At 44.1% G+C, this 25510-nt stretch overlaps 1 protein-coding gene across 1 annotated transcript in view; it reads left to right on the top strand.

The window, feature by feature from the left end:
* The first annotated feature begins 17367 nt into the window (after positions 1–17367).
* The window catches only part of minar1 (membrane integral NOTCH2 associated receptor 1), a 45307-nt gene continuing 37164 nt past the window's right edge, over positions 17368–25510 (top strand). The window contains exons 1-2 of the mRNA XM_039000364.1: positions 17368–18219; positions 19448–20923. Coding sequence (XP_038856292.1) covers positions 17368–18219; positions 19448–20923 — 2328 coding nt within the window. The remainder of the gene's footprint in view (positions 18220–19447; positions 20924–25510) is intronic.

Here is a 25510-nt window from a genome sequence, read left to right as displayed (position 1 = left end):
CTATGCATCTCTAAATGAGTATGTCCCACGACCTAGCATGGGTATGGGAGACTCTGTATGGGTCCAATTTCCCTATAGGCCCGGGTCGGAAGTAGTGCACTATAAAGGGAATAGAGTGCCATTTAAGATTTAGCCTTGTAGCTTCACTGACTCAAGGTCCTGCTGCTGCTGCAGAGTGATAGACATGTGTGAGTGCGTGCATGTGTGTGTATGCACGTGTGTGTGTTTGTGTGTGAGAGAGTGAGCATGCTTGCCTGTGTCATGACAAACAATAGGACTTTAAGCGTTATGGATGTTATATCTTAAACTTGTTTCATGTCACTATTGTGAAACACTCAGATAACCCATTCAGTAGGGCTATGATGGCCTGTGGATTTTAATAATACATCCCATCAGTAGCCATGAAAATCCCAATTTATAGGACTCCGCAGAAGAACACACACACACATACACACTCTGGTGTGCCGAGATTTTCCCAAGGTGACTGCTAGTCTGAGTTGTCTCCTGGGTGTGGGACCAGAGAGGATTTGGTGGGGCCTTCCCCTTTCAACATGCGATTTATGAGGCTGATTGTTGGGGGGAGGAGAGTGGGACAGCAGGGGGGATGTGGAGATCTCTAAAAATACATGAAGATATTCTCCTGCTGGGTGTGAGGATGTAACAGAGAAGCCCCAGCGGTCTAAACTCACATGCTCCAGCATTAGTACTGTTCTCTGCTGTAGGCTGACATACAACCTAGAACTGTCTCTCTGGCAGGGAAGGATTTAGCATTCAATCGCTTGCTGCTCATATGTGACTATGCGTTTTAATCAAATAGATTTCCGATATTGCAAGCAGCCTTGCAGCATTGACCAGGTTTTCCTCGTCTGTCACTGATTGAATACTTGAAGAGCTACTTTCACTGTATAAAAGCTGTGTTTCTACTTCTGCCAAAACTGTCTCATCATCCTGAATATTTTTATTCTGAGAAAATAGTCACATTTTGAAATGTGCTTATTTGGTGCAGTCGTTTAGAGGTACTACACAGGGAATACAGGGTGTGTGTGTGTGTGTGTGTGTGTGTGTGTGTGTGTGTGTGTGTGTGTGTGTGTGTGTGTGTGTGTGTGTGTGTGTGTGTGTGTGTGTGTGTGTGTGTGTGTGTGTGTATTTATTTGACCTTTATTTAAGCAGGGAGTCACCATTGAGACCAGGGTCTCTTTCACAAGGAAGCCCTGCATATATAATTTCATTAGACAAATCAAATATTATATAAAACAAGTCATTAAAATACAGCACAACAAAAATATTAATGAAAAACAATTACATTTCTCAATAAGAAGGTCCCCAATCAATATTTTAAATTGCCTGAGCGGCACCAGAACATTCAATTGTAATATATGGCAGCAATGAGGTGCTTTAAAACTAAAAGCGGATTTAACCTAGTTCGGTAGAGACCCTCGGTACCTCGACAGTTCACCCCGTTCACAGTGTTGGTTATCTCATGTTTGTATATTTTAACAGTGAAGTTAGGTAAGTCGGAAGCTGGTGTGGTAGAGCTTTGTAGGGCGCTATGGAAGGGCGATATGGTAGGGCACTATGGTAGAGTGCTACGGTAGTGCGCTACGGTAAGGCGCTATGGTAGGGCGTTATGGTAGGGCACTATCGTAGGGCGCTATGGTAGGGCGCTACGTTAGGGCATTATTGTAGGGCGCTATGGTAGGGCGCTACGGTAGGGCGCTATGGTAGGGCGCTATGGTAGGGCGCTATGGTAGGGCGCTATGGTAGGGTGCTATGGTAGGGCGCTATGGTAGGGCGCTATGTTAGGGCATTATTGTAGGGCGCTATGGTAGGGCGCTACGGTAGGGCGCTATGGTAAGGCGCTATGGTAGGGCGTTATGGTAGGGCGCTATGGTAGGGCGCTATGGTAGGGCGCTATGGTAGGGCGCTATGGTAGGGCGCTATGGTAGGGCGTTATGGTAGGGCGTTATGGTAGGGGCACTATCATAGGGCGCTATGGTAGGGTGCTACATTAGGGCATTATTGTAGTGCGCTATGGTAGGGCGCTATGGTAGGGCGCTATGGTAGGGTGCTATGGTAGGGCGTTATGGTAGGGCACTATCGTAGGGCGCTACGTTAGGGCATTATTGTAGGGCGCTATGGTAGGGCGCTACGGTAGGGCGCTATGGTAGGGTGCTACGTTAGGGCATTATTGTAGGGCGCTATGGTAGGGCGCTACGGTAGGGCGCTATGGTATGAGTGTATGTTGCAGAAGGAGTAGATATCAGACTCCTTGATGACCACTGATGCTGGCAGCACTCTCCATAGGTCCTGTGTGTGTGCCGGTGTGTGTGCGTGCCGGTGTGTGTGCGTGTGTATAAGTGCCTATGTATGTGTGTGTGAGGGGAATAAAATGTATGGTTCCACCCTGCTTGGAGTAGAACTGCATCTTCCCAGCCACATCATTTTCTGTATTGTTCCAACACAAGGGTCCGTCTCATAGTGTACACCCTCAGATAGACCCGCTAATGAGCACACACACACACACACACACACACACACACACACACACACACACACGGTCAGTAATGAACCATAGCAGGACTATCAGACAGCCCAGCTATTGATACACAAGCTGCACACGGACACAGCACTGATCGAACGCTTTGTTCAGAAGGTGTATCACTACGCTCCTGTATCAGAATCCTAATGAGATACCAGGGATGTGTCCACAAATGGCACCCTATTCCCCATGTAGTGCATTACCTTTGTCAATTTGACCAGAGCACGACCAGAGCCTATTTGACCAGAGCCCAAAGCTGTAGTCAAAGTAGTGCACTTAATAACTAAATAGGGAATAGGGTGCCATTTGGCATGCAACCAAGGAGTCAAAACACGGGAAGCGGATTTCACAGTGTCTGGTCTGATCCTGGCTGAACTAAACCTATTGTCATGGACGAGAAGGGAGACATACTGCCACTGCTTAATTTATAAATTGTGATGTGCCAGAACAAAAAGTGAGAGCGAGATGGGAGTGACCTGGGGTGTTCTGAGGTACCGGAACATTGTTAACCTAGAGGTCTGGGAAAATGTAACAGTCTATAAACACAGTCCATACAATTCTACATAATGTTACAAGACTGGAGACTTAGCAGAATCTTTTTAATACCGCACAAAAGATGGAAATGACAGTCTACTTTGACAAACTGACAATCTGAGATCAATAAAACAAATATTGTCTTGAATCCATCAGTAGCCCAGGCCTGGGTGTGTGGAGACACACACTGTAGAATATGAGGAGGAAATTAAAGTCCTAAAAAGCTTTCCAGTTTCACTGACTGCTGCATGCTGTTCACTGATAGATTTGCCGCGCTTTCCTGACACCTTGTGCTTAGGATACACACAATTCACAGCTAGGCAATTTTTTAAGGGAGCTATTGATCCTATGTGGCTAAATTACAGGCCTAATCCTGATGTAATATTCTGACTTCTTTAATTTCTTTCTGAACAGACAGCAGTAGGCCTAATTCAATAACTTTGCCAAATGTATTTCAATTTAGCAGAGGTGCTACAGCACAGATCCCACGGCTATGATTCTATAAGGAAATAAATGATGAAGTGCTACGCTGGAGAGATGAGAGTTGCAGTTAATTATGCATTGATGTCAACGGGTGATTTGTGAGAAAGTTTGAATTGAGCAGAGCAGAAGTAGCAATACCAGGGGTTGGAACCAACATTATTTTCCAATCGTTTCGTTCTGAACAGAACCACATTTTTGGGGGGTTCCGTTCCAGTGTTCCGACCAGCATAATAATGTTCTGAACTTGTACGAAAGACAAAAGTACCCGTTCATATTGTTCCTTTCTGTTCCCTTTTTAACTTGTGAAATCAACATTTCTACATTTAGCTCAATAAATAACTCCAGCAATCAGTGCAGATACAGCAGCTTTCTATGGACCGGGAAAGCTAGTTTACATGCTAGTGTTGGGCGAGATGCAACTGCCGTTTTGTTGGGTGGGGAGAGAGTGAGGGAGAGGGATGTATATGGAAGAGGCTTGAAGCGCTGGGCATCATGATGTGATGTGCATTATGTGTTTAGGAAATAAGTAGGCCTATCATTACTTCACTGAATTACATAATTATGTGCTAGCTAGACACCTAGTTACGGAGGAACGGCTAATATGGAGGAACTTTGAATGTCCAAGAGTTGGCTCAACGCTGAGGCTAGCTCAACGCTCTGGACTAGAGCTAGCTAACAAGCTTGTTTTACCTTACCTTTTTTGTTGATAAAAAAAATCCAAATTTGAAACGCGATAACTATAGTATCCTTAACTAGACTAGAAAACTATCTGGCAGGTAGACACTGGAAGGAGAAGTTTCTGAGTGACAGAGTGAATGCTTTGCATTGTCACGATCGTCTATAGGAGAGAGAGAGGACCAAGGCGCAGCGCGTGAAAAATACATCTTCTCTTTATTATAAGAAGAAAAAACAAAACAACAAACAGACGACCGTGAAGCTATAAATACCGAAATGGTGCTGACACTGACCACTACACACTGACATAGACAATTACCCACAAAAACCTAGTGCCTATGGCTGCCTTAAATATGGCTCCCAATCAGAGACAATTAATGACATCTGTCTCTGATTGAGAACCCTTCAGGCAACCATAGACACAGCTAGACATCTATACTAAACATAAACCCAACTACTCTAATAAACCCCCTAACCTTACAACCACCCTAGACACTACAAAAACACATACATTCACCATGTCACACCCTGACCTAACTAAAATAATAAATGAAAACAAAGATAACTAAGGCCAGGGTGTGACAGCATAGGCGCTTTGATGGCGTTTTTTGTGGGACTGAAAAAAAAATCAGGAATGTAAAAGAACGTTATTAACCGGTTCCCACGCTTTTAAAATAATTGTTCTGTTCCAGAACACTAGAGATCACTTTCGTTCATGGTTCTGTTTCTGTTCCTCAAAATCTTTTGTTATTTTACAGTTTTCAGTTCTGTTCCCAGATCCGGTTCCAACTTCTGAGCAATATGCTTGGAAGTGGAGCTGTCACAAACCTCAATGTCAACATAACTGGAGACAGCCTTTGTTTGCTAGCAAAGAACGGTATGCAGCTAATAATGGTAAAGCTAGCTAGCTAAGGTTGTTTACAGTTAGTTAGCAATCCCCCCTACACTCTGCAGCAGTGTCAGGTCAAACACCTGTCTCCAAAAATGATGAGGTGTCTCCAGTTGTGTTTATATTTAGCAATTGTGACACACTTTTATGCATATTCACTTTCCATGTGTATAGGTATCTGCGAAGGTCTCTATAAATACCGTATTCACTTTCATAGCATTTTGCAGGGTTATGCATCTGCAGGCATGGATCCAGTCCAGAAATATTTTTATTTTTATTTTCCCTGATAGTTCATTGATTGATTCACGTCACTGATTGGCAAGAGAGTTATTCACCCGGTGTCAGGTCTGAATCAGTCCCTGATCTCCCCTGTAACTATTCCCCAGGTCATTGCTGTACATGAGAATGTGGTGTCAGTCAACTTACCTGGTAAAATAAGGGTTAAATAAAATAAAAAATTGAAGGAGTGAATGAAAACTAGATATGTTCCGGCTGTCCAGGACCGAAGTTGAACAGCCCTAATGTATTAGACTGTTACATCATCTAATGACTACTCCTCTGTCCTGTGTAAGTCATTGATACTCTATCACTCATGACATTACAACACTACCATTTCTATTACTAGGGTTTCCTTCATAACATTTCCTTCACACATAGTCTTCATGCCTTTGAAAAAGCAATATCATCAGGCTATCAGGCATGCTTGGTAAATTGACTCCGGGGTGAAGTTTCCTCAATGTACAGATCTAAGATCAGCTTCCACTCCCCCAATCATAACCTTAAGCATTATTGGAGAAAATCCCAAACTGGCCCAAGATCAGAGTCTAGAGGCAACTTCACCCAATTACGCTAAATTGTACAGTCAGCTATTTTGTGAATGGAGAATTTAAAGACAAAGCCTGGGCGTCATGGTAACCCCAGTCCCCAGCAAAGAGCACACTGACCTTTGCCAGCCTGCAGTGGAACAGAGAAAGAGAGAGGGAGAGAGGCAGAGATGGGGAGGGATAGAGGGAGAGAAAGAGAAGGAGAGATGGGGAGGGATAGAGGGAGAGAGAAAGAGAGGGAGAGATGGGGATGGAGAGAGAAAGAGAGGGAGAGATGAGGAGGGATAGAGGGAGAGATGGGGAGGGATAGAGGGAGAGATGGGGAGGGAGAGAGGGAGAGATGGGGAGGGACAGATAGAGAGGGTGGGAAATAGCGAGGCAGTGGAATAGAGCATGGAGCTTTTTCAATTCCACCCCTCTAATATAATCTTAGAAAAAAGGGTTCCAAAAGGAGAACCCTTTTGGGTTCCATGTAGAACCCTCTGGGGAAAGGGTACTACATGGAACCCAATAGGGTTCTAATTGGAACCAAAAGGGTTCTACCAGGAACCAAAAAGGGTTCTTCAAAAGGTTCTCCTGTGGGGACCACCAAATAACCCTTTCAGGTTTCTAAGAGTGTAGGATTAAAAATTCTGAATATATTTTCAACTCCGTTTTAGATTTGTCCATCATCTGAAGCTTGTAGTTTCTTCTAATGCTGTTTGTTGGGGTGTTGGTGGTTCAATACCTAGTTGCTCAGTTTGGAAGGGTGATGCTTTGGTAAACCATAGCAGTTCCAGACTAACAAGAGACTTGAATTTAGCCACAATCTTTTAGTCCCAACATTTCCATTGTCTTTGAACCAGTAAAACTGTGCATTATACTTATTTTATGATACTTGTACCTAATACCTTATTGACTGTTTAAAGTATTTTGAGAGGTATTAATAGAAATTGAAATGTGGAAAAAAACTGAACAAAGTGGGTAATAGGATCATTAGAAATGGCAATAGGACATTTTCAAGACTCACTTCTTTATCATTAAGGTGAAATGTTCATGGATGATGTCCGAATCCTTCTGCTCAGACTTATTGAGAGAAAGACTATTCATCTTTCCCAGTAGAGCGATGTTTAACCTTGAGCTCTGCCCACAGAGATGTGTTATTTAAACCCACGACACGGTGATAAGTCACTTGAATTTTAAGCACACGGATAGGGGGGAGAAAGAGAGGGTAGAGTAGGGAGAGAGTGGGGAGTGTAGATCAAAAGACAGAGTGGGGAGAGGGCGTTGAGTATCTGGGCGGCATGTAGCCAAGCGGTTAGGAGCGTTGGGCCAGTAGCCGAAAGGTCTCTGGTTCGAATCCCCAAGCCAACTAGCTGAAAATATGCCGATGTGCCTTTGAGCAAGGCATTTAAACAAAATTGCTCCTTTAAGACGCTCTGGATAAGAACATCTGCTGAATTACTTAAAATGAGTAGAGACAGAGTGTGAGAAATACTGGGAGAGGCACAGAGGAAGCAAGAGATAGTGATGGAGGGACATAGAAAGGATAAAGTGTGTGAGACTGAGGAGGGGAGGGCAACACACCTCACACTACACTTGAATACAATCAGTTGATTGTGGCACTGCGACAAGTAAGCTTAGCTTACTGTATAACATTAGTGCCTATGCTGTAACGATGCAAGCAGTGATAATGGAATAAGAGTGCCGTGGGGGGTGGTGGAATAATTGATTTATCCAATAGAACTTCTAAAAGCTCTCTCTATCTGAGCCTAATGAGCAGAAACATCCATTTGGGGCATAACTCTATCCTCCTGCTTCCTGCTTACAAGCAAAAACTCAAACAGGAAGTACCAGTGATGCGCTCAATACGGAAGTGGTCAGATGAAGCGGATGCTAAGCTACAGCACTGTATCGCTAGCACAGACTGGAATATGTTCCGGGATTCATCCGATAACATTGAGCAGTTTACCACATCTGTCACCGGCTTCATTAGTAAGTGCATCGACGACATCATCCCCACAGTGACTGTATGTACTGTGCCTTCGGAAAGTATTCAGACCCCTTGACTTTTTCCACATTTTGTTGTTACAGCCTTATTCTAAAATTTCTTAAATATTTTTTTTCATCAATCTACACACAATACCCCATAATGACAAAGCAAAGATTTTTTTGCTAATTTATTTAAAATAAAAAAATAAATCACATTTACATAAATATTCAGACAATTTACTCAGTACTTTGTTGAAGCCCCTTTTGCAGCAATTATAGCCTCGAGTCTTCTTGGGTATGATGCTACAAGCTTGGCACACCTGTATTTAGGGAGTTTCTCCCATTCTTCTCTGCAGATCTCAAGCTTTGTCAGGTTGGATGGGGAGCATTGCTGCACAGCTATTTTCAGGTCTCTTTTTCAAGTCCGAGCTCTGGCTGGGCCACTCAAGGACATTCAGAGACTTGTCCCGAAGTCAGATGAAGCACTACAAGAACAAGCTGAAAACGTCGCTGAAGAAGTGCAACATCAAACCCCAGACCTAGAGGATGCTGCAACCAAACGTTCCACCTAGCGGCAGCTCTGCCAGAGAGGTGTACAGAGGTGGAAGGAGGAGAGGAGCACAAAGAAACAGCAAACACAGCTCAGGAGACATACAACCATGCTTGTCCCTGCCAACACAGACTGCATATGTCCCACCTGCAATAAAGTTTGTGGATCTCAGATTGGACTCTACAGTCACCAAATAATTCATTGTTAACTCAGAAGTGGAAGTCATCATCGGATACAATGGACTAACATAACGTGGGTGCAGAGGGTTGCTTTCACATGAACAATACACTGTCATTGAAACAGTCTTAAGCAATTGTAAAAATAAAAAAATAAAAATCAACAGAACAAAACAAAGGTTACATGACCATGGCAATAGTAACATGGATTGTACATAGAACACAAAGAAGACACAAATGTCTTACCTTCTACAGTAGACACAACAGTCTTTATGACGATCTCTGAAAGATGCTTGTTGGAAAACTTTGGAAGGTCATCTTTAGAAGATCATACCCAAAGTATATTGCAGCAGAAAAACACAGGCTACCAACGGTGGCAGTCCCATCTGAAAGATAAAGAGGAAAAACAAAAAGACAAACCACTTTAATGCAGAGCACTCTGGGTACAAGCAATCACATCAGAATGCAAAGGCTATTACAAAGTGAAGCTTCCTCAAGCTCTAGGTTATATACATTGACTTAATTAACTATGCTTTCATCACTTCAGTGTCACAATTATGTAAATGATTTATGTCATAAACGGGAAGTGTGTGGTTAGCTTCAGGGTTGGGTAGTAACAGATTACATGTAAGAGGGATGACCTAAACCAGGTATGCAGGTTGTACCTCGGTTTGCTACATTGGTGTCAGAAGTGAGATGGCGGCTGTGTGGCCATCAGAACGCACGGCCGGATGTGCCTTCCCATTCAGAGGGGCCAGTGTAGCGATACTCGCTTGAGCTATTGTAGGATCGCTAGCTAAAGCAAAACGGATTGATGAATCAAACACTTTTTTCTTTCTATGTCCTAACAGTCCTCAGAACGAATGGTGTTTTAAAATTATAACTATGAACTATCATTCATGCCCCTTTCTTCTAACAATTGCCTTCAGAAAGAATTGTAATCACCAGAATCTCCAAATCGTTTGTTCAAAATTACAGCTCTCCATGTATGTCTGTGAACATGTTTTAAAGACTGGATGGGACATTCAGGTTTTGTGTGTAGGTTATTTATTTTCCCTGGTGCTAAACTGATGGGATCTCATCAGACATAAAACTGTAATTGCACCTTTACCAAAATGAAAGTAGAATTTCCCTGCAATCTGATTAAAAAATCCAGCACTAGTGAAATGAGGGAGAAATTACTGAGGCAAGTAGTCTCCAACACACATACACACACACACACTGTTCTAAGCAGCCTGAAAAATCCCCATTCATTAGCAGTATGTCTGTCTGTCTGCTAATATGATTCAACTACTGTATACCTTGGGAACCTTCATTATTAAAGTCACCTGAGTCCGTCTGCTAATATGATTCCAGGCAGATCATTCATGATGCTTAGCTGACGGATTCATAATCAGTTAGAAGTGTGTTTCAAACCACCCCAGAACAAACCACCTGAAATTGGATTTGAAAGCAGGTAATTGTTCTCTTTTAATTATGAGTTCACAGATTCATCTGTTCATCAAGGAATGAGGCTATGAGGAGTTAGGAGGAGAGGACTCTTCTATCTCAACCTTTCCATCTCCTTGCTAGAGCTTTTAGGAGTTTAGGTCCATGTTGTTGTTAAAAGCACTTTGTGAAAAACAGAGAGAGATTTCCCCCAGAGACACACTCCAGTCAGTGTGGATCCAACCTCATTGACTGGCATTGTGCTGATGCTGACCACTAAACTATAGGGAAACTAATGGTCTGGTCAATAGTAATGAACTCTCTCTAAATGTTGAATGATTCAGAGTAAAATAATGCCCTCTGTGTCCTCCATGCATCAAAATGTTGCTCTGGTTTACAGTATTGATTTGATAGGATTTGATAACAGAAGTAGGCAACACTTCAAAGGCATAACATCGATACCATCAGAAGACAATTACCACCCATATAGGGCATTTCTACTAGACAGACTGTGGATAGGGTATACAACTACTAGACAGACTGTGGATAGGGTATACAACTACTAGACAGATTGTGGGTAGGGTATACAACTACTAGACAGACTGTGGATAGGGTATACAACTACTAGACAGACTGTGGATATGGTATACAACTACTAGACAGACTGTGGATAGGGTATACAACTACTAGACAGACTGTGGATAGGGTATACAACTACTAGACAGACTGTGGATAGGGTGTACAACTACTAGACAGACTGTGGATAGGGTATACAACTACTAAACAGACTGTGGATAGGGTATACAACTACTAGACAGATTGTGGGTAGGGTATACAACTACTAGACAGACTGTGGATAGGGTATACAACTACTAGACAGACTGTGGATAGGGTATACAACTACTAGACAGACTGTGGATAGGGTGTACAACTACTAGACAGACTGTGGATAGGGTATACAACTACTAGACAGACTGTGGATATGGTATACAACTACTAGACAGACTGTGGATATGGTATACAACTACTAGACAGACTGTGGATATGGTATACAACTACTAGACAGACTGTGGATATGGTATACAACTACTAGACAGACTGTGGATAGGGTATACAACTACTAGACAGACTGTGGATATGGTATACAACTACTAGACAGACTGTGGATAGGGTATACAACTACTAGACAGACTGTGGATAGGGTATACAACTACTAGACAGTCTGTGGATAGGGTATACAACTACTAGACAGACTGTGGATAGGGTATACAACTACTAGACAGACTGTGGATAGGGTATACAACTACTAGACAGACTGTGGATAGGGTATACAACTACTAGACAGACTGTGGATAGGGTATACAACTACTAGACAGACTGTGGATATGGTATACAACTACTAGACAGACTGTGGATATGGTATACAACTACTAGACAGACTGTGGATAGGGTATACAACTACTAGACAGACTGTGGATAGGGTATACAACTACTAGACAGACTGTGGATAGGGTATACAACTACTAGACAGACTGTGGATAGGGTATACAACTACTAGACAGACTGTGGATAGGGTATACAACTACTAGACAGACTGTGGATAGGGTATACAACTACTAGACAGACTGTGGATAGGGTATACAACTACTAGACAGACTGTGGATAGGGTATACAACTACTAGACAGCCTGTGGATGACAGTCTATTCTTCTTGAGCACCACACCACTGCTGGAATAAAAACAGGGAAGAGAGACAAAGAACCTGTAACCCAGGTCTCCCCTTGGCCAAGCCAACATCTTAACTGTCTTAAACTGAGAGTCAGTGATATGACGTTGCCACGAGCAGCACCGCAGATGTTGCAGATGAGCGCGATGCAAGACGATCCACTCACAGAGTATCTGTTCATGTGCACAGGTGCGTTTCAATCTGCTCCACCGTCATAGCTGCAGGACCAAATTAGCAGAGTAGTTTAGTATCAAACTTCAATGCTCTTTGTTGTTGCGGAAATCGGCCTGATTTTGCTGTTACCTTCATGCATTGTTAACTCTACCTTTAACCAAGAGGGCATCCTCAAGGCCTGAGGCTGACCTTGGCCTTTACACGCCTCAGCCAGGGCTATCTGATTACAAGAGTGTGATTGCAAATCCCCTTTCGCTACACATGCACAAAGTGAACAGCACCACATATAATTAGTCTGAAGTAGGATTCAACCACCACAGCCTAACATAGCCTACAGCCTAGCACATCCTAACACAGACTGTTAGCGCAGCCTAACAACCTATAGCACAGCCTAGCACAGGTAACACAGCATATAGCACAGCCTATAGCACAGCCCTGAACACTGATTGGGCCCCCACCTCTCAATGAACTGATTTCCAGTCTGTTTGGCTCAATTAAAGCATGCCCAGTCAGCCAGAAAATGAAGAACTCCAACCAAGGTTCAGCCTTTTTAGTTGAATTTTGTTTTAGTATGACTTTGGTTAGTTGCAAATACACATAGGTGTCTGGTAGAATGCTCTTACAGCAGTCCCAGCACTGTCCCTCGCCTAACTGCAGTCCCTCGCCTAACTGCAGTCCCTCGCCTAACTGCAGTCCCTCACCTAACGTCAGTCCCTCGCCTAACAGCAGTCCCTCGCCTAACAGCAGTCCCTCACCTAACTGCAGTCCCTCACCTAACGTCAGTCCCTCGCCTAACAGCAATCCCTCTCCTAACAGCAGTCCCTCACCTAGCTGCAGTCCCTCATCTAACAGCAGTCCCTCGCCTAACAGCAGTCACTCACCTAATAGCAGTCCCTCACCTAACTGCAGTCCCTCACCTAACTGCAGTCCCTAGCCTAACAGCAGTCCCTCGCCTAATTGCAGTCCCTCACCTAACTGCAGTCCCTCATCTAACAGCAGTCCCTCGCCTAACAGCAGTCCCTCACCTAACAGCAGTCCCTCACCTAACAGCAGTCCCTCACCTAACAGCAGTCCCTCGCCTAACAGCAGTCCCTCACCTAACAGCAGTCCCTCACCTAACTGCAGTCCCTCACCTAACAGCAGTCCCTCGCCTAACTGCAGTCCCTCGCCTAAGAGCAGTCCCTCACCTAACAGCAGTCCCTCACCTAACTGCAGTCCCTTACCTAACAGCAGTCCCTTGCCTAACTGCAGTCCCTCGCCTAAGAGCAGTCCCTCACCTAACAGCAGTCCCTCGCCTAAGAGCAGTCCCTTGCCTAACTGCAGTCCCTCACTTAAATGCAGTCCCTCATCTAACAGCAGTCCCTCACCTAACAGCAGTCCTTCACCTATATGCAGTCCCTTGCCTAACAGCAGGCCCTCACCTATCTGCAGACCCTCACCTAACAGCAGTCCCACTATTATAAGCTTACTAATGTTTTCTTTGATGCAGATATAGGAGAGCAGTCCAAGCTGATTCCTATGTTGTCAATTGAGATTGATACACTTTGCATTTGGGGATAATAATGGTAGAGACCTGAAGAGGTTTTGCATTTTATTTCTTGAAGCAAATTATTAGAACGTCTGTATTTTGCAATGTTCATGATGACACATACAGGTTACCTTGAATGCATGGTTGGCTTTAAGGAAATGTGACTGTTAATAACTATAGCGAGGACAAGACTATGTGAGTTTGTACATTTGGGATCTCGAACAATGAGCATCACTATTTTGTATTGGAGGAAATGAGAAAAGCCGAGAGGGGGTTGCCATCGGCTGTAGAATGTAGAACGGGATTGGAACAGAGCTCGAAATCAGACTAATGAAGAACAGATGTTTTCCAGCAGTCACTCTTCCTACTCCACCTCACGGCAGGTCAGTAGAGGAGTCTGGGTAAAACCACTGAGGAAGCCAAGCCAGTAAAAAAGCCATATTACAACCTATGTCGTGATATTTGCGTTGTTTGCTCTATAACCCATTAATTAATACGCCACAGTGATATACACTAAGGCTGTGACAAAAAGACAACAGTCACAGTGGTGGAATAAATTAACCTACACATTGTTTCATCACAAAACCAGAGAGCAGCATCTGTCCGGTGAAGTCCACAAAGCAAATATTGCATGTAACAAACAGTTATATAACCTGCAGCATAGTCAAGCAAGTTCATGTTTTTGACAGTTTACTAAATCAACAACTAGTGATTTAGAACCACGGAGTTACCGCAAGTCAACACAAAGACAACAGGACCACTGCCTCTGCTATTCCACCACCATGTACACTTAAACATTTAAACGTCATCAAATCAACAAGGCTATCATATGTTTAGTTTAAATCACTGAAAACAAACATAAAGATACCAAAACAATTTAGTCCAATCAATGCTGATAAATACCATGTGTGTGTGTGTGTGTGTGTGTGTGTGTGTGTGTGTGTGTGTGTGTGTGTGTGTGTGTGTGTGTGTGTGTGTGCGTGCGTGCGTGCGCAAAACATCATGTTGACTCACACTAGTTGAACGCTAATGCCATCCTCCTCTCTTTCATGTTGGTAAAAGGGTCTACGGCTCTGTCATACATTACACTTTTAGTTTTTGTTGTCATAGGCTAGCAAGCATTTTAGTTAGTTAGCCTAACTTCCTAGCATGGGCAACAATGAACCAGCTAAGGTAGCCAGCAGCTAGCTAACATGAATCTACTAGTCTACATCTAGGCTACATATTGAACTTTATTCATTTCAGGCCAGTGGCACAACATATACATTTATGGTTAGATCAGAATCACCGTCATAATCATTGGCCTGTACAGAGAATTAAGTCAAAACCACAAGTCCAAATCCCCATCTCTCTCCATGGTTTAGGAAAAGGTTGATTTTAGCAAGCTAGCTACTGCAGGACATCAACACAAGCAGACCAGAAACAGGCAAATTTTTCTGAAAAGGAAGTTTTGCTTTGAAAGTTATTTGATTGGTCTGAAGCCAAATCCAAACCAGCCTCCCTTGGGGGGCATTTTGCTGAACCAGGACAACCCACAGTTGAGATATTTTATATATAAAAAATGTATCAAGGGAAGGCAAATGCAGTGGTATAAAGTACTTAAGTAAAAATACTTTAAATTACTACTTTAGTAGTTTTTGGTGGTATCTGTACTTTACTTTACTATTTATATTTTTGGCAGCTTTTACTTTTATTTCACTACATTCCTAAAGGAAATAATGTACTTTTTACTCCATACATTTTCTCTGACACCCAAAAGTAAATTTTGACAGGATAATGGTCAAATTCACACAAGAGAACATCCCTGGTCATCCCTACTGCCTCTGATCTGATGGACTCACTAAACACAAATGCTTTGTTTGTAAATGATGTCTGAGTGTGGCGCTGGCTATCCGTCAATACATGTTTTTATTGTGCCGTCTGGTTTGCTTAATATAAGGAAATTGAAATGATTTTTACTTTTACTTTTGATACTTAAGTATATTTGATCAATTCCATTTATTTTTGATACTTAAAATACATTCAGACTTTTACTCAAGTAGTATTTTACTGGGTGACTTTCACTTTTACTTGAGTCATTTTCTATTAAGGTATCTTTTACTCAAGTATGACAATTGAGTACTTTTTCCACCACTCACCAAATGATTGCTGGCATCAATCAATCAAATGCTACGGCGGAACATGTTATACTCTTTAGGTCCATACAGCATCAGATACATGGGCTACATATACTGAGACAGAGGGGCGCTGTTTCCCTCGCTCGGGTGATTTCTCCAGTGAGATTAAGGCACATGCGAATTGACCGAAAATTATGAAAACACAGAGAGGAAATAAATGATTTTATCATTTTTATTGGTTAAATATTTGGGAAATCCTGGCTTCCCTTGGCAGCCATTAATACACCCCACTGCTGCAGGTGCGCGAATATAACATCACACCAGTGCACAGTTAACCATATACACTACTGTGTGTTGTATGATTTATATACATTAAAATGTTTCCCCTCGCATTTAACAGAGAGAAAAACGATTGAACGGTTTTTAAATGGAATGTATACACATAACTCTAACACCTTAAGAATGAGCTATGTTGTACAGTAGCCTATAACACGCAATGTGCTGAATAATGTACAGGACAATAATCAATATGAATATATAGTCTCCATCGCTGTGCTTGACTTGCAGTTGGTGCTAAGGTGTAATTACGTCATTCTAGGTGGAAACAAAGCCGACTGGTGCCTTTTTAGCGCCACACGCGCGCGCGTGAGAACGCCGACAGCCCGGTTCCTACAGCTAACGCAAATCCGGTCCCGGAGTGAAGACATAGTCCACCTATTGGAATACAATACAAAATATGATAAATGAAGGATTTATCCGCACGGGAGTGACTGGGGATCGAATCGGATCTTTTGGATGGTTATTTACTACGGTGTCCGACTGGAATGTATATTATGGTGTATGGTTCAATTGAAGAATGAATGTTGTGCGTCAACTTCGCATTGCTGCCACCTTGTTTTGGTGACTTTGAGGAATCTATACCTTTTGAATGCTCACTCGGATGAGCGCAAATGGAATCGTGTGTTAGGTGAGTCTATTTGTCCCTTTGTTGGTTATGTACTGTATGAGCGCGCGCGCGCCAGGGAAGAACTAGAATCTGGATTTTATTCTCTCTGTTTCGAAGTACTCAGCGGTGAATCTGAGGTTATGCAAATGTGATTGAATTATGACGGTGTGGATATCCATTTCTGTTTGAGGAACGACACTGTTTAGAGTTCTTGAACTGAATCTAGTGGGTATACAATGACAAAAACGTAGCCTAATCAATATTCTTGAAAAGTATATACATTTAATAGCTGCATGATAGTATATAATTTGGAATTGAAAACCAATCTTTACTGATCCTATCTAAAGAGTGAATCCTTCTCCAAACTATTACCACATTTCATTTCTATCTCATTCACAATAACACAAATAGACTGATCATTAGTTTATTAGTCACATGCACAGGGATAACTATTGCTTGGGGATAATAACATGGGATGTAACACCTTATATTCATGATTATGCAATGTTTGGCTATGTTTTGATTGTAGTATGTGATTGTCCAATAGTCAATATCTCGCTCTCTCTCTCTGCTGTGTTTTCTCTCTCTCTCTCTCTCTCTCTCTCTCTCTCTCTCTCTCTCTCTCTCTCTCTCTCTCTCTCTCTCTCTCTCTCTCCTTCAGGGTCATCCTCCTATCTCTCTCATAAGGGGGACAGGTCTCCCTTGTATTTGAGACGTTCCATTTCCATGGCATCCCCTGTACAGTATACTTAAAGAATAGGAGACTAACGAGGATATCAACATCTAGCTCCATCCCACACCACATGCCATGGATCCCCTACCAGAGTACTCCCTGTTCCTAGTCCGGATCCTGGAGGAACTAGACACTAAACACAGTAGTGTGTCCTACCAGGATCTCTGTAAGTCCCTGTGTGCCCGCTTTGACCTGGTCCACTTGGCCAAGCTACGGAGCCTTCTGTTCTACACAGCCTGCCTGGACCCAGCCTTCCCTGCCACTCTCTTCAAAGACAAGATGAGATGTACTGTTGAGGACCAGCAGTCTAAGAAACTCATGGTGGCAGCGGATATCGTCACTATGTTTAACCTAATCCAAATGAACGGGGGGATCGCCAAAGATAAGCTCCCGATGGCACCACCGAGGCCCAAGTTCCACAAGAACCAGTCGTTTGAGTCATGCAGGTCCGACACTGATGTTTATAAGTACCAGGACTATGAGAGGGGCGGCGGTTATGACCTCATGGATCAACCCTCCAGGGCAGGTCACCACCCCCACCATCGCCCCATATCCCAAAACAACTCCTCCCACCCCCGCCCACACCCCCATCCCCACTCCGCAAGCTCGAAATCCAACTGCAGCCCGCAGTTTATCCCGACCTCGGACCCTAACTTCCTATTGGGCGTCAACAAGGATCTAAAATGTCGAGCAGCGTCGCTAGATAAGCTGCAACACCTGCCTCAGTACTCGAGCTGCAGTCCTCCCTCGCCGCCCTGCGAGATGCAGAGCACCTACTTTCCCATAGACATTGACAGTGAGTCCACCACAGACCAGGAGTCCCTGCAACACATCAACCACACGGAGCCCTTCTCTGTCCACTCCTGTGTCCAGAAGAGAAACATCTTCAAGGAGGATTTTCACAACCTGCTAGCGTTCTCCCCACAGGTCTGTGTCTCTGGTCTTTAATTATATATGATTTATTTATTTTTATTAAGCGTTTAAATTTTAAACATTTTTTATATACCATTCATTATGCAACAATAATTATCCTGACATATTTGTTTGGAAGTACCCCCAACAAGTTTGAGTTTTAATGTTGTCCCATTACTACACTGAAACAACAATACATGAAAAAACAAACATTGAAGATAAAGTCAGACTGATTTCCATTGCAGCCTTCTCCACTGTTAACTATCTGTTATCAATTATCACTGTTCTCGGTCTAATTTTCACTGCTATATGTGGTCAGCTACTTTCTTTATTGTGCCATGTTCTGAGTTGTTTCGTTCCTACTAAACGGTGCTAGCTGTAAGTATTTGTGCCGTAGTTTGCTAATCTTACCATCTAAATGTCAAAGAAAAGCACAAGAAACCTAAAGGACTAAACAAAAGTGATAAAACAGTACCCCCCCACTTCCTGAAGCTGGTCCATAGTTCTACAGATGTAGGATCTTAATTTGACCTGCATTGTTGCAGCAAAATAATCCTGCAACAACAGGATTTTAATGTTTAGTCCATAATGTTGCTTGATTGGTGGTTAGGCTATAAGCTGGTCAAAATGAGGGTAAATGAAAAGTGGAATACTGTTAATATAACCGTTAGTGCAGGTTTTTAATGAATTTATGTCAATCATGAAGGTCATCTGCATTTCCTCTGGCGCAGGAAAAGTCTCATCAACAAAGAGTGATCAAATGAAGATCCTACATCTGTATAGCCTATGTCACTTAGAATGGAAATGTCTCAATGGACATAGCTCTCAGTGAGAATAACCAATCTATAAAACGTATTTCTTTCTAGAAAGGCTTGGTCTGAGCCTAATGTTACATCCAGCACCTTTATGCTTAGTTTGACTCTTTCTTTGTTTGATTTGATAATGCAGGGTGTTTTGACTGATGTGTTAACACAACAGTGTATTAACATGTTGTTATTGTTGTAAAAGTGAACGAGTCTGTAACAAAAAAAAAGTCACTTGTGTAATGACAAAAAATGCTCAAAACAATTACAAAACAATTACCAAATTTCTATGAAACTATTACATTTAGGTTTTAGTCAGTTATCAGATACTCTTATCAGCGTGACTTAGAGCCAAACAATACAATATTACAATACTGTTACATTGTCACTACACAGGTTTAAGAGAAACTTAATGAAGTGTTACCTCATTGTCGTTATAGGTCATCACCTCAGAGTGCAAACCAAACATCAGGGCAACTGGAGGCTACCACCGGAGAGAGCTCCACAAACCTGCCACATTCTTCAACCACAGCTTCGAGCTGCCCTACAGTAACCCCTACTTTGAGCCTACTATGAACTCGCCCATTCAGGACAAACGGCGAGCGAAGCACGAGAGTCTGGACGACCTTCAAGCGTCTACGTATTTCGGCCCAACGACAGTGACGGAGTGCGTGAACACACGGAGGAGTACGGCTAGGCCGGGGAAGCAGCCTATTTGGCCCGTGAAAAGCCTGAGTCTGAATGCTGAAGAAGGGCCACCGGATTTCGAGAGGTCATTTCTGAACGGGAAACCGCTGAAAGACAACCATCGCCACAATGTAGTCAATAAAGAGAATGAGCAGCACTTCCAGTGTGCCAAAGAGAAAGTGGTGGCCTCCCCTTCAGGGTTCGCAAAGAAAACCAACGGGTTGAAAACAAAGGATATGTCTTCAATGGCGTGCGGTCCCGGGGTGGGTGTCGACAAAAGAGAGGTTGGGAAAATGTTTAAAGAGAAAGGCATCAACAGTACGTCTTTTCAAGGAGGTAACATAGACAGCTCGTCCAGCGTAGGGACACAAACGGAGCAGGCCGAACAGAGGAAGCTAAAAGACTATGCCGCCGCTCACGCAAAATACGTCGAGAGAGAGAGGCACTCGTGCAAACAATCGGAAGAGGACTCTGAGATCATCAGCGATGACATCAGTGACATCTTCCGCTTCCTTGACGACATGAGCGTGTGCGACTCGCTGGGCATCATCCAAACGTCGTGCTACAACAGCATCGGATCTCTCTCTCAGGTGACCATGAAGTCTGACGGCGACAGCTCACCCGAATGCAACACGGTCAAACTGGCCAAGTCCAAGCTGGACTGCCTCTTTCACTCCCTAGAGGACACGGACGACGAGCTCAAATCGAGCGTGTGCAAGCTTGTTATGAGGATAGGTGAGATCGAGAAGAAGCTGGAGTCTCTGTCCGGAGTCCGAGGGGAGATCTCGCAGGTGCTCTCCAAGCTCACCAAACTCGACGAGAAGATCCAGGAACCCGAAACCAACGGGAGACCAGGCGAAAACGCTTTAGCCACCACTTCCACCACAGATCACCTTCACCCCGACCCCAACCTCTCGCCCCATGTCTTTCAGTGTCACACGACAGGCCACAACATCAAGGTGGACAACGGATCAGTGGAGTGGGGCTGCTCAGACAGTGAGAGTCTGAGAGTCAAGGCAATTAAGAAAAGTATGTTCACGCGGAGGTCGTCACGCTCACTCAATGAGGAGAACAGCGCCACGGAGTCAAAGGTGGCGAGCATCACCAACTCACCACGGGACTGGAGGACGGTGTCGTATTCCTCGCACCATGGGGATGAGGGCAAAGACAAGGACAGAGACAGAGACCGAGAAAGGGACACCAAGGACAGACACAGGAAAGCCAAAGAGGTAAGAAAAATGGTTTACATTTCCAACACTTTTCACATTACACCAACATTAGATACTCTGTGTTTTTTGGGCTGTTTTGATGTAATATGAGAGCATATTTTCTACCACAAGAAAGCGTCTCTGGGAGAAAAGCGCTATTAAAATCCTATGTAGTATTATTATCATTACAGAAACATGACAAGAGTAATCAACGAGGTAAGAACAATGGAATACATTTATATAAGTCCTTTGTAAGTGCTGGACTGCACTGTACGTTGTTCAAGAACAGACAAAGAAAAGTATTCACACCCCTTGAATTTTTCCACATTTTGTTATGTTACAAAATGGGGATAAAATTGATTTAATTGTAAAAAGAAATCTACAATAATTTTTGCTGTTGTTGTTGTAAACTAATATATCTTGATTAGATAGGTGTTCACCCCCCGAGTCAATACAAGTTATAAACACCTTTGGCAGCAATTAAAGTAAGTCAGTGAGTCTTTTGGGGTAAGTCTCTAAGAGCTTTGCACACCTGGATTGTGCAATATTTGCCCATTATTCTTTAAATTCTTCAAGCGCTGTCAAGTTGGTTGTTGATCATTGCTAGACAGACATTTTCAAGTTTTGCCATAGATTTTCATGCAGATTTAAGTCAAAACTGTAAGTAGGCCACTCAGGAACATCCAATGTCGTCTTGGTAGTGTAGATTTGGTCTTGTCTTGGTAGTGTAGATTTGGCCTTGTGTTTTAGGGTTATTGTCCTGCTGGAAGGTGAATTTGTCTCTGTGTCTGTTGGAAAGCAGATTGAACCAGGTTTTCCTCTAGGATTTTGCCTGTGCTTAGCTACATTTCGTGTATTTTTATCCTGAAAAACTCCCCAATCCTTGCTGATGACAAGGACACCCATAACATGATGCAGCCACCACCATGCTTGAAAATATGGAAAGTGGTACCCAGTGATGTGTTATGTTGGATTTGCCCCAAATATAACATTTTGTATTCAGGACAAAAAGTACATTATTTTCACACATTTTTTGCAGTATTACTTTGAAAACAGGATGCATGTTTTGGAATATGTTTTTATTCTGTACAGGCTTCCTTCATTTCACTCTGTCATTTTGGTTAGTATTTTGGAGTAACTACAATGTTGTTGATCCATCCTCAGTTTTCTCCTATCACAGCCATTAAACTCTGTAACTGTAAAATCACGGTTAGCCTCATGGTGAAATCCCTGAGTGGTTTTATTTCTCTCTGGCAACTCAGTTTGGAAGGATGTCTGTATCTTCGTATTGATACACCATCCAAAGCCAAATTAACAGCTTTACCATGCGCAAAGGATATTCAGTGTCTGCTTTATTATTTTTACCAATCTACCAATCAGTGCCCTTCTTTGTGAGGCATTGGAAAATGGGGTCGTCATTCACAAATCAGTCCATGCAGTCCATGTAACTTATTATGTGATTTGTTAAGCAAATGTTTATTCCTGAACTTATTTAGGCTTGTCATAACAAAGGTGTTGAATACTTTTTGACTCAAGACATTTCAGCTTTTCATTTTTAATTAGTCATTTAGCAGACGCTCTTATCCAGAGCCACTTAAAGTAAATGAGTGCCAGTGGAGGCTGCTGAGGGGAGGACGGCTCATAATAACTACCCTTAACTACACCAGTGGAGGCTGCTGAGGGGAGGAAGGCTCATAATAACTACCCTTAACTACACCAGTGGAGGCTGCTGAGGGGAGGACGGCTCATAGTAACTACCCTTAACTACACCAGTGGAGGCTGCTGAGGGGAGGACGGCTCATAATAACTACCCTTAACTACACCAGTGGAGGCTGCTGAGGGGAGGATGGCTCATAATAACTACCCTTAACTACACCAGTGGAGGCTGCTGAGGGGAGGACGGCTCATAATAACTACCCTTAACTACACCAGTGGAGGCTGCTGAGGGGAGGACGGCTCATAATAACTACCCTTAACTACACCAGTGGAGGCTGCTGAGGGGAGGACGGCTCATAGTAACTACCCTTAACTACACCAGTGGAGGCTGCTGAGGGGAGGAAGGCTCATAATAACTACCCTTAACTACACCAGTGGAGGCTGCTGAGGGGAGGACGGCTCATAGTAACTACCCTTAACTACACCAGTGGAGGCTGCTGAGGGGAGGATGGCTCATAGTAACTACCCTTAACTACACCAGTGGAGGCTGCTGAGGGGAGGACGGCTCATAATAACTACCCTTAACTACACCAGTGGAGGCTGCTGAGGGGAGGACGGCTCATAGTAACTACCCTTAACTACACCAGTGGAGGCTGCTGAGGGGAGGACGGCTCATAATAACTACCCTTAACTACACCAGTGGAGGCTGCTGAGGGGAGGACGGCTCATAGTAACTACCCTTAACTACACCAGTGGAGGCTGCTGAGGGGAGGACGGCTCATAGTAACTACCCTTAACTACACCAGTGGAGGCTGCTGAGGGGAGGATGGCTCATAATAACTACCCTTAACTACACCAGTGGAGGCTGCTGAGGGGAGGACGGCTCATAGTAACTACCCTTAACTACACCAGTGGAGGCTGCTGAGGGGAGGACGGCTCATAATAACTACCCTTAACTACACCAGTGGAGGCTGCTGAGGGGAGGAAGGCTCATAATAACTACCCTTAACTACACCAGTGGAGGCTGCTGAGGGGAGGACGGCTCATAGTAACTACCCTTAACTACACCAGTGGAGGCTGCTGAGGGGAGGACGGCTCATAATAACTACCCTTAACTACACCAGTGGAGGCTGCTGAGGGGAGGATGGCTCATAATAACTACCCTTAACTACACCAGTGGAGGCTGCTGAGGGGAGGACGGCTCATAATAACTACCCTTAACTACACCAGTGGAGGCTGCTGATGGGAGGATGGCTCATAGTAACTACCCTTAACTACACCAGTGGAGGCTGCTGAGGGGAGGACGGCTCATAATAACTACCCTTAACTACACCAGTGGAGGCTGCTGAGGGGAGGACGGCTCATAATAACTACCCTTAACTACACCAGTGGAGGCTGCTGAGGGGAGGACGGCTCATAATAACTACCCTTAACTACACCAGTGGAGGCTGCTGAGGGGAGGACGGCTCATAGTAACTACCCTTAACTACACCAGTGGAGGCTGCTGAGGGGAGGAAGGCTCATAATAACTACCCTTAACTACACCAGTGGAGGCTGCTGAGGGGAGGACGGCTCATAGTAACTACCCTTAACTACACCAGTGGAGGCTGCTGAGGGGAGGATGGCTCATAGTAACTACCCTTAACTACACCAGTGGAGGCTGCTGAGGGGAGGACGGCTCATAATAACTACCCTTAACTACACCAGTGGAGGCTGCTGAGGGGAGGACGGCTCATAGTAACTACCCTTAACTACACCAGTGGAGGCTGCTGAGGGGAGGACGGCTCATAGTAACTACCCTTAACTACACCAGTGGAGGCTGCTGAGGGGAGGATGGCTCATAATAACTACCCTTAACTACACCAGTGGAGGCTGCTGAGGGGAGGACGGCTCATAGTAACTACCCTTAACTACACCAGTGGAGGCTGCTGAGGGGAGGAAGGCTCATAATAACTACCCTTAACTACACCAGTGGAGGCTGCTGAGGGGAGGACGGCTCATAGTAACTACCCTTAACTACACCAGTGGAGGCTGCTGAGGGGAGGATGGCTCATAGTAACTACCCTTAACTACACCAGTGGAGGCTGCTGAGGGGAGGACGGCTCATAATAACTACCCTTAACTACACCAGTGGAGGCTGCTGAGGGGAGGACGGCTCATAGTAACTACCCTTAACTACACCAGTGGAGGCTGCTGAGGGGAGGACGGCTCATAGTAACTACCCTTAACTACACCAGTGGAGGCTGCTGAGGGGAGGATGGCTCATAATAACTACCCTTAACTACACCAGTGGAGGCTGCTGAGGGGAGGACGGCTCATAGTAACTACCCTTAACTACACCAGTGGAGGCTGCTGAGGGGAGGACGGCTCATAATAACTACCCTTAACTACACCAGTGGAGGCTGCTGAGGGGAGGAAGGCTCATAATAACTACCCTTAACTACACCAGTGGAGGCTGCTGAGGGGAGGACGGCTCATAGTAACTACCCTTAACTACACCAGTGGAGGCTGCTGAGGGGAGGACGGCTCATAATAACTACCCTTAACTACACCAGTGGAGGCTGCTGAGGGGAGGATGGCTCATAATAACTACCCTTAACTACACCAGTGGAGGCTGCTGAGGGGAGGACGGCTCATAATAACTACCCTTAACTACACCAGTGGAGGCTGCTGATGGGAGGATGGCTCATAGTAACTACCCTTAACTACACCAGTGGAGGCTGCTGAGGGGAGGACGGCTCATAATAACTACCCTTAACTACACCAGTGGAGGCTGCTGAGGGGAGGACGGCTCATAATAACTACCCTTAACTACACCAGTGGAGGCTGCTGAGGGGAGGACGGCTCATAATAACTACCCTTAACTACACCAGTGGAGGCTGCTGAGGGGAGGACGGCTCATAGTAACTACCCTTAACTACACCAGTGGAGGCTGCTGAGGGGAGGAAGGCT

This window comes from Salvelinus namaycush, chromosome 1 (assembly GCF_016432855.1).
Source record: "Salvelinus namaycush isolate Seneca chromosome 1, SaNama_1.0, whole genome shotgun sequence".
Classification (NCBI taxonomy): Eukaryota; Metazoa; Chordata; class Actinopteri; order Salmoniformes; family Salmonidae; genus Salvelinus; species Salvelinus namaycush.
Note: the sequence above shows the minus strand (reverse complement) of the source record. Positions and strands in the feature narration are given on the sequence as shown.